General features: G+C 29.3%; 1 protein-coding gene across 1 annotated transcript; it reads right to left on the bottom strand.

The window, feature by feature from the left end:
- Nucleotides 1–5,420: 5,420 nt before the first annotated feature.
- LOC120219203 (regulator of nonsense transcripts 1 homolog) lies at nt 5,421–7,149 on the bottom strand. Its single transcript, XM_039216055.1, has 5 exons — nt 7,117–7,149; nt 6,962–7,033; nt 6,443–6,574; nt 6,250–6,363; nt 5,421–6,005 (listed from the first exon to the last, which is right to left on the bottom strand). The coding sequence occupies exons 1-5, from the start codon at nt 7,132–7,134 to the stop codon at nt 5,868–5,870; spliced, it is 474 nt and encodes a 157-aa protein (XP_039071986.1). The 5' UTR covers nt 7,135–7,149; the 3' UTR covers nt 5,421–5,867.
- Between the last annotated feature and the right edge of the window lie 2,967 nt (nt 7,150–10,116).

Genomic DNA, 10,116 nt, shown 5'->3' with positions numbered 1-10,116 from the left:
AAAGAAGTTAATAAATTTGGAAACACAAGATCTAACTTATTCATACAACAGACGATCAGATCGGGTTTCTGGCTAATCTGGTCTGACTAGATAAAAGTAAACACTCCATCGAAAATTTGACTTGATATGACCCATGTTTAAAGTTATTCATTCAACATGAAATTCGACTCATCTTTTGAGATAAAATATGTACTTGATTCGACCTGTACAAATATATATATATATATATAACACGATTCTTAATTTTATTTGATAAAATAGAGGTCTAATTGAAAAAATATAGAGAGTGGAATATTATTGTAATTATCCTTAAATATATAATGTATAATTATATAGTTTATGGATCAAATATTTTTTACCCTAATTTTTTATCTAACCCGGCCCAAACTTATAATCTAAAAAACTTGACCCAATAGTTTTGAATCGGGTCAGAACTCGTAGGATTCGGATCTCGTTTCTATCCCTACACACGTGTTTACAATACGATATTGTTTTAAATACACTTCATGCTCGATTTGATTAAGCGCTTAATGTCCAAAGATCAATTTGATTAACCTTATCGATTTGATAATGCTATTCTGAGACTTAATTAAAATGTTCTAAAACTTGAAGATCAGATTAAATTAGATTTAAGGGTGTCTAAGTTCTTGACCTTTGACAAAAATAATTAATCCATAAAGTTTTTTTTACACCCAATTAAACTCTCACAGCAACAAAAAAAATCAATTACGTACTTAAATCGAAATAAATAAATAAATTATTTGTTGTATGATATTTGTGTATTTAACAAAAATTTTAAAAGAATATTTTAAAATTATTTAAAAATAATAAGACTTATATAAATGTCATGCGAAAACATTGTTACATACTCGTGTCACAAACTGATCTAAAAAATGTTATATTTAATGATTAAAATTGATTAAAAGGATGAATTGATGAAATTTTCGAGTATAAGAACTTAATTGAATAAATAAACTCAAAAAATTAATTATTTTTAAAAAAAGTTTGATTATATTTAATATCCTTAACTGTTTAAAATATGAATCATAATTTAACAATGTCACATAAAATTAAGGAAATTAACCCATAAATATTCCTTAATTATTGGCTTAGATGAAATGGATATTTCGAGATTATTGAAGATTCAACGAAGCTGAGCGATTTGATTTCGACGGGATTGTATTTTATGAAACCAATGTTCTCATATGAATTAGAACAGCAGGCCAACTCTGTTGACTTTAAACCATGTTTTATTGTTTTTGTAGTAGGTTGAATTTTAATTTAATAAAAAATCCCAAAGTGTATTTTCTCTTGACAGCAAACAATCAACAACTTGGATAATTACTTTGTAATAATCTAGAAAATTTCAAATAAATCCAGATAAATACTTTGTAGAACCATCCAGCAAACCGATGTTATCATTCTGTTACCAATTAATATCTAATATTTTCTTAATGTAGAATAATCATACAGCAAAGCTTGAAATTATGGTGATAATTCTACATTAATGTAAAAAAAATGAATATTCTTAATTAGTTAAAGAACAATGATGAAATACATTAGTTTAGAAACATATAGTCTAGTCAACACGGTTTGGGATATGAATCAAATCGATCTAGGAAAGCACTGAGCTATTGATTTATATAAAACTACGTATTCAGTTATTTCATGGTTCCATTTTTATCCTTCAACTATTTTGTTTTTAAAATTATTAAACTTATATTTTTGTCTCATTTTGATTATCCGTCGTTAAAGAATTAACAATGATTGAAAAAATATCACGTCAATATTTTTTCAACGACAGACGATCAAAAGGTAACAAAAAATAAATATAATGATGATTTAGAAAAAAAAAAATAGTTGGACGGTCAAAATAAAAATATAAGGATAGTTGAATGAATAAATATATTTTTTACTCATTTATTTGTTAAGGTGGGGGTTTTTTGAAATCTGTTTGGGTGTTGGTGTAATAATATAGGTTTTGCATGGGGTTGGAGCTTGGGGCCATCACCTTGAAACAAGCACGAAATTCGGCAAATTATATACCAAAAAAACAACAGTGAGCAAAGAGGAAGCTTCATTAATCACCATCTCTCCTTTCTTCTTACCAAAATCCTTTTTGTTTTCTTTTCAACGATGTTTATGCAATATTTTTTTTTATTTTCAATCGTTCAATCACATCAAAATTTTAAATATGAAAAATTCTTTCTAACTATTTTCTTCTTTTACAAGTTAATATTTTTATTAATTGCGTATAATATGTTAGATATAAATAATATTTAATTATCTTATTATAATAATTACCTCAAATCATATTGTATGAATGCATGCTCAACAAAGCTGAGAACTCCACAGTTTCTGTTTTGACTAGGACAAATGGGACTCAACGTGTTACACCATCATATCAATCTAACCCCTATTTGATGGATCGCACCACAAGTAATAGAAATATTGATAATTGGGTACTCGTATTTTGACTACTCATATAAGTACTTGATTTGTCGAATAGTTTAAAACGTAATCTATGTTCGAAGCAGTGTAAATTCAATGAACGGCACTCGTTTTCATTGAAAATGTTAAGAAAACATTCACTCAAATAAAAAAAATATGAGAATAACGAGGCTATGCGAGAGGTAAAAAATAAATATTTATCATGATTTCCATAGGAAGGGTTGCTATGCGGAGAATTAATTTTGTTAAAAATCCCCCCCTAAAAGTTCACCTTAGATTATCAAGTTTGGTTAAAGAAGATAAATCACGCATTCTGGGGAAAATCAGCGTTCCCCTACTCCACCATAAAAGTAAAAGAAAAACGAATAAGACATTAAATATAAGGGTTAACTATGAAATTCATAGAATAGGTAAGTTATATTTTCAATAAAAATATTAATTTAATTATCGACTTTTTCTTCTTCTTTAGAACCTGAACTCTAACTGCAGTTAGAGTTGTATTTTGGGACCAACTTCGAGGGATAAAGATATTCGGTTTGGCCCATTTTTAGGGGACACTTACCCTTGCAGTTGCAGTTGTCATCGGTCACAATTAAGTATGTGCAACATTTTGAGAGCTTTTTTTGTCCCTTTTGGGAGTATTTAACGTGGATTTTTTTTTTCACTACAAAATGTTATTTTTAATGTAACGTAAGTTCATTATGGTCGTATATTTTGACGGATAATATCTTTATGCTTCAAAGAGAATGGATTGAATAATGAAGATATATATTGTTATATCTCATCGTTTTGTTTGCCATTTGTTGGATTCCCCTTTTTCCGTGGGGTCATTTCGACCAATTACATTATTTCAATTTATAATCGTCGATTTAAGACTTATGAACATAACATAATAAGCAAACTTAAGTAAAATCGATTGCCACCTTACGAGACAATTAATATATCAAAAGAGTTGGTTCATCATGACTATACAAGATATGCCAAAGAAAGATTATTCCCTTTTAATATTATCATACCACTTGACACCAAATATAAAGACAATAATATCATTCTCTTTTAATATGTTTTTTTTAATAAATATGAAGTGAATACAAAATAATATCTGTTCAAAGACTCAAATCCTTTAACAATGAAGCTCATACTTCTATATGTGCGATGTTTGAACTCGGGACTTCAAAGGATAACAAAAAATCTCTTAATCATCACTTGGTTCATGCAATATTTGGTTAATATGTTAAATTAACTCAATCATGAGTTTATAAGAAGAATAGATACTAATTAGTATTTTAATGCGATGTCTTTATCTCTTTATTCTCTATTTTTATATAGTTTTTATCATTGATTTAGGTTTGATTATTGTGGATTAGGCCATTGCTTACAATTTGATTATAACAACCGCAAATTGGAAGGCGAGTTTTCTTAGTTGTAGAGGTTGACTATGAGACAAATTGAAAAGAGAAAAAAATAAAATTAAAGATGATGAGCATTTTGACATTTCATTCATTTGTCCTCTTTCTTTCGGTGGTGGTTTAGGGTTAGGAGAAAATTGAAGCTTTGTTTACGCGTTTTTCTCCTTAATTGGATCACTTCCTGACATCTTTCGCGATTTACTCAAACCAACCCAAAAATTTTAAATCAAAAACATAATTAAAATAATAATAAACAAAAACAATAAGGTAGGTTAAAATGGTAAGTAACCTGATATTATTTAAGCATGTCTCAAGTACGAGACATTGTATATGTAGAAAATCTTCGTTGAGAGACTCACTTATCAAAATTAAGTGTATGATACATGTCATTTATAATTAATCAGGATAAAGTTATAAGAAATCGGGAGGACAACTACAAATAAGAATCATAGACCAAAAAAAAAATACTAACATAAATGTAACTTGCATGGTAACAAACACGTATCCAAATGGGTAAACAATTTTTAACCTTGAAATACATAGTGAATGCCGACAGCGTATATATTTATTACATGTTCGTCCAAAGAAGATCCTTTTCACTTCAATTTGTTATCCAACCTCATTTGGATTGTTTGTTTGCCCAAAAAAATAGTGTTGTCACCTGCCAAGTTGATTCCTTCGAAAAAAAACTTAGTGATCTGAGCAGCTTCGCACATCACCTCGACGTTAATTGCTCTTTCAAAATTCATATCCATTCCTTTACAAATATTATTAGAAAGTTGATAAACATCAAAAAAAAAAAAAAGTTTCAATGACAAATTATAAAGAAACAAATCTAGGAATTGATGATCAAATTGTTGTTTTGTCATTGGCTTATGTGTTTAGGCTACGCATCAAATTATTAAATTCAATAGTATTTGATATAATGTGAGAAAATAACATAAATATTATTTGCGCGATGATTTTAGAACTACATTATTGTAAGGTACTAATAGGGTTGGAGATTACGATTATTTTTGTTGTATCTTCTCCCGATCTCCTTCTTAAATTATCTTTCAATGTTCATTTTTCCGTCTACTAATAGTCTTTGGAGTTCCTTAAAACCTCTGGAGTCCCTCGAAACTTTTGGAACTTCATATCATCTGAAAAACCACATACCCTTGACTTGATCCCTTAAAATGATTGTTGACATGCCCTAGATCAATTTCCAATACGCTATTGTGAATTTAAGGCAATGCTTTTAGAACACATCAGTATCAAAACACCCGTAAAGTATAGAAAACTTCTAAGTTTTGAGAAATGAAAATTAAAATTTTGTGTAATATTTATCATTATTATATTCATGAATTTATACTTAAATTGAATCACTTTAACTAGTTATATAAAACGTATATTAAATATTAAATTAAGGTACGATAGACGCAACGTGCTTTATTGATGCAAAATCACAAAACTAGAAATATAATGTACATGTCGATATTCGATAAATGTTCTAGGTATATACATCTAAATTGTCAAATAACACGAGCATAATTACACTTCAGGAAGTGCTGAAAGGGTCGGGCAATATTATTCCCCAGCGCGCTGTACAAAATTTTCACCTCAAACTGCCTCTCTACCAGTAATGGGTTTTATCCCATATGTCATATAAACACATCCCTTTCCACAAAACCTTACCATGTAAATGCTCTCTTGATTTCTTCAAAACAAATGCAAAACCTCCAAGCAGATATTTGGGGTTATATATCCACCTTTTCTTTCTCAGCCCTGGGTGCACTGCCACTATTTGCACATTGTCCCAACGGCCACAGCCATCTTACTCCCACTGCATTTATATTTGTTCCCACCGTCGATCTTTCAGGTCATGGACAGAAATTTAGGTGACCTCAAACCAACAACGCTTTTCAACTTCATAGTATGTGTTTGTTCGGGCAAACAAGGACAGCATAAACCAAGTTGCTGATTCCAAAGACTATAACCCATCAAAGTCCACATGCATGTTTATTCTTAACCATTATAGTGAAGTTTCTGGTTTTGGGAAACCTGCTCCTGCGGAGGCTTCTGTTGAGGAGCCTGCAAGTTCAGTGGTTGTGTGTTGTAGTGGGAAAAGGGCTGGGAGTAAAGAGAATTCATCATGCCCTGGGAATAGATAGCCAGCCATATGCACTCCCATTTAATACAGAAAAGAAGGTCAAAATATGTAACATAATGATGTCACAGTATGACTGTTCTCTAACCAGATAAGCTGAAAATACTTAAAACTACCCCATTAGCAGTTATTTGACAAGAAAGTTCCTAATTAGGGAACAAATATGATTGCCAACCTGACAATTTAGTCAAAAATAATTCTCCATTAATAATAAGCAATGATAAAAGAACCTACCCGGAACTGAAGCTGGTTGAGACTAGACATGCCAAAGTGGCTTTGGGATGCATCATCATGTGAAGCGTCATTATAGCCGACCTGAGTTAACAAGCCTTGTGATCCATGATTCATGTAGTCCTGTGAAAAAAAATGAATCATTTCAGGAAGACAATGGGAGAGCGCATAAACTAATCACACCACAGCACTTTGTCGGAACCTGAGACATGAAATCATATCCAGAACCAAAACGAGAATATCCAGCTTGAGAATTGTGGTTTAGGAAGTTCCCTGAGAATGCACCCTGTGCTCCTTGCGTAACATAATCAACAGCATACCCACTCTGAGAAGCCTGCAAGCAAACACAAAATCAACCAACCTGTGTTATCAATCCAGTAGAGAGGAACGCAAAACAGAACTTCCTTGTTCTAGTTGCAGGAAATTAGAAAAGATAAAAACCTATGGAAAACAGATTATTCAAAACATATTCAACACTCCTAATAACTCGAGGCCATCAGGAAACATCCAGTTACATTGCCATGATACACCTTTTTTAACTTTTCTTTTCCCTTATTTAAATCATAACATTGACGCTCAGCAAGTTAAAAATGACCCAGTGATGCAATCTCCAATAAAACTACAAGCTAATTCTGAACAAACCTCAACTTGATAATTTATATAATACAGACTGAGAATACAGTTTTAATAATAATAAAAAATACTAGTTAAGAGCCTATACCTGTGTTGAAAAATCAGCTATGTTATAAGGGACATGTGAGCCTTGGCTTTTGAAGTCATCTCCCAACAAGTCCTGTGTGATTGCAAGACATTATCAGCAACATAAATTGCAATTCTTGAAGGGAAAAAACGATGATTCCTGCATAGATTTAATACCTGGGACACTTCTCCCATTGAAAATCCATCCGGGAAAGACTGGCTCGGCCCTTGCACCTATTATAGATGATAAACACACTTAGAATGCAATGACATCAAAGAAAGGATTAAAGGTACAAAAATTGAATAAAGATGGTGGCGGTAGAGGGTTTATTTTTAAGGAGAAGAACCAAATTATAATAAAAATTAAAAAGGTAAAGGTTAAATGTGATTTAAGAATATTTTTTTTATTTTTTTTAAAAAAATTAATTTTTAAGTTTTTATTTTAAATAAAAAATTTATAATTTTATAAATGTGACAAGTGTTAGATAACGGATTTTTTAATGGCTTTTGTGGACTAAATACTCAAAATTATAACGTTTATAACATTAGATACATATATTTATTGAAAAAGGTTTAAGCACTTAGTTTACACAATTTTTTTTATAAAAGAGTACAAGTATGGTTTATTAACAATTGAACCCGTGACTTGTGAAGAATGAAATGAAAAGGATGCAACCGTGAGTTGTATGAGAATTAGGACAATCGACACATGAAAGATGTTGAGAATTGGCCCACTAAATCAATGCGTAAGTCTCAATCCCTTTTTTATTTTGGGATTGTTCGGCCTTCAACTTTTCTTGAACCGAACTCCTTCAAAACTCATTCACTGTCTACACTTCTCTCATACATTCTCTTGACCTGTTACGACTAATAGGTTTATCATATATGCAATTATTGGGTCATAAAAGTTAGGTTCGGACCAAATTTGGAAAGAAAAGAAAAACTATTGTTATTATACAATATCTTGATTTTTGAAAAATCAAACCTAATATCCAATATAAACATATCAAACCGAATTGATTATATTGTGAAAATCAAAATATTATTTTAAAATTACCTTAAACCACTTTAATATTGAATCTTTTATAATTTGATATAATATAATTATATAAAAGCCATCCTAATTTCATTGATAACTCAATTGTACTTTTAACATGCTTTGTTCTAATCTAAATAATTCATGGTGCTTTTATCTAAATATATATAAAAGTTAGTTATTAAAATAACACCATTTTTTTATCAATTCTTAAAATGGCATTCATTTGTACTATAAAGAGCAAATGTGCATTCTATGAGCTGGAAAAACTGAAAAACAAAATGCTCAATTACATATTTCATGATCTCCGTCAAAACAATAATCAAAAGATCAACACGATTAATCTTAGTGGCCAAAGAGAGAAGACAAAACATTTTTATTAATTAAGGTCTTTCAAAAAGAAAAAAAATATTTTTTCTTCTTCTGATAGATGATAATATAGCTAAATTATAACTTAAGTCATTGTAGTTTGTATACTTGTCAAAAGTTATATTGAATTCTTTAATCGTTTGTGATTTTTCTTCTTGTTCTTTATACATCGCATCATGTAGACATTCAATTTTATGTAGTATTTTTGAGTCTACTTCGTATGTGTCATCTTTTTCTATTATTTTTCAATACAAATTCGAACCACTCACATCAACTTCAATAAACTCTGCATGCATCTCAACTTTAGCTATAGAATTGGAAGTGCACGCATCAATCATCCTATGAAAATAATGATCATTAATTAAATTTAATGTTGTAAATGTTTGTAGAACCAATATTTTGGGAACTAATTTGGATATTGAACAATTTAAAAAATCAAATTAATTCATTTATCATGTTATCCGTCACATCATTAATCACCGTGAACCATCATATTAATACTTTGAACCGCTACGTTAGCATCGTAATGGTTAATACGAAAAGTGTTGGTCAAAGATCTACACTCTTTTTACTCCATTTAAGTTTAGGAGGTTTTTTTAATGAGGTCCTTGTGGTGGTGTGCTTTGTAAAATATATTAATACAAAGTACTATTTTTCAAAAAAAAAAAAAACCTAAACCCACATTTAATTTGTTTTCTGAATTTTTGGGCCACAAATAATACGATGGCCACATTTTTTTCCCCAAAATTACAAGGACCTCTTATACTCTTTTACCATTCTTTTTATTATAATATTTAAATTATTCAAGTTTCTCTTAAAATTAGTGTATTAAAATTTTAAGTATATTTCTCATATACTCTTATATTACACAGATAATAATGTTAGTGGTGTTAAACTCACACAACTAATATATATTTATTTTTATAATCATTCAATTTTAATCATAATTTTATATGCTATAAAAACGAATCACTTTATTGTATTTTAATATATATTATTCTAAACTTTATTCTAATTTCTCAAAGCATAGCGAAGGACATGGTCCAGTATATAGAAAAGTTAAAGAATCTGATGACGAAACACCCATACGTTGGTGGTCTAATTTTCCTATTCGCGAACAGTTCTAAAATTTGCTCCTCTGTCCTCTATTTAAAAATTATTATTTTTTATAAGATAAAAATCGTTAATTTTATTAAAAAATATCAAAAATTATAATAAAATTTTATAATTAAAATCATAAATTAAACATATAATAAAGTTATATTCCTATAATTAGTAACACAATAAATTAGTTACTTAGGATCATACAAGGAAAATATTAAAAAACCTAACCATATGAATTCGAAAAAAATGTATATATGAATAGATCTAAGTGTATTACCAAACAAACCACAAAAGGAAATCAAACTATTGAAAGATTATTGAAAAATCACCAATGTTTTTAAAACCGGACCAGACCGTGAACCGGTGAAGGTACTGGTTTACTGGTTCAACCGCGATTTAACCGAATTTTATATAAAATAATTTTTTTTAATTTTACATAATATTCAAAGTAATATTAATATATATATATATATATAACACTTTTTTTAAGTTTACAATATTAAAAGGTATAAAAATATCACAAGTCATAACATATATAAGTTTAAAAAAAATCAAGTGAAACAAAATGATTTAAATCAACTACAACATAAGGTAAAACATATTAAATAATAAATATAAGTATATAAGTATAATAAAAAAACTTTTGGGGCTGAAAAAAATCATAACAA

This window comes from Hibiscus syriacus, unplaced genomic scaffold (assembly GCF_006381635.1).
Source record: "Hibiscus syriacus cultivar Baekdansim isolate YM2019G1 unplaced genomic scaffold, ASM638163v2 tig00110206_pilon, whole genome shotgun sequence".
NCBI classification, from domain to species: domain Eukaryota; kingdom Viridiplantae; phylum Streptophyta; class Magnoliopsida; order Malvales; family Malvaceae; genus Hibiscus; species Hibiscus syriacus.
Note: the sequence above shows the minus strand (reverse complement) of the source record. Positions and strands in the feature narration are given on the sequence as shown.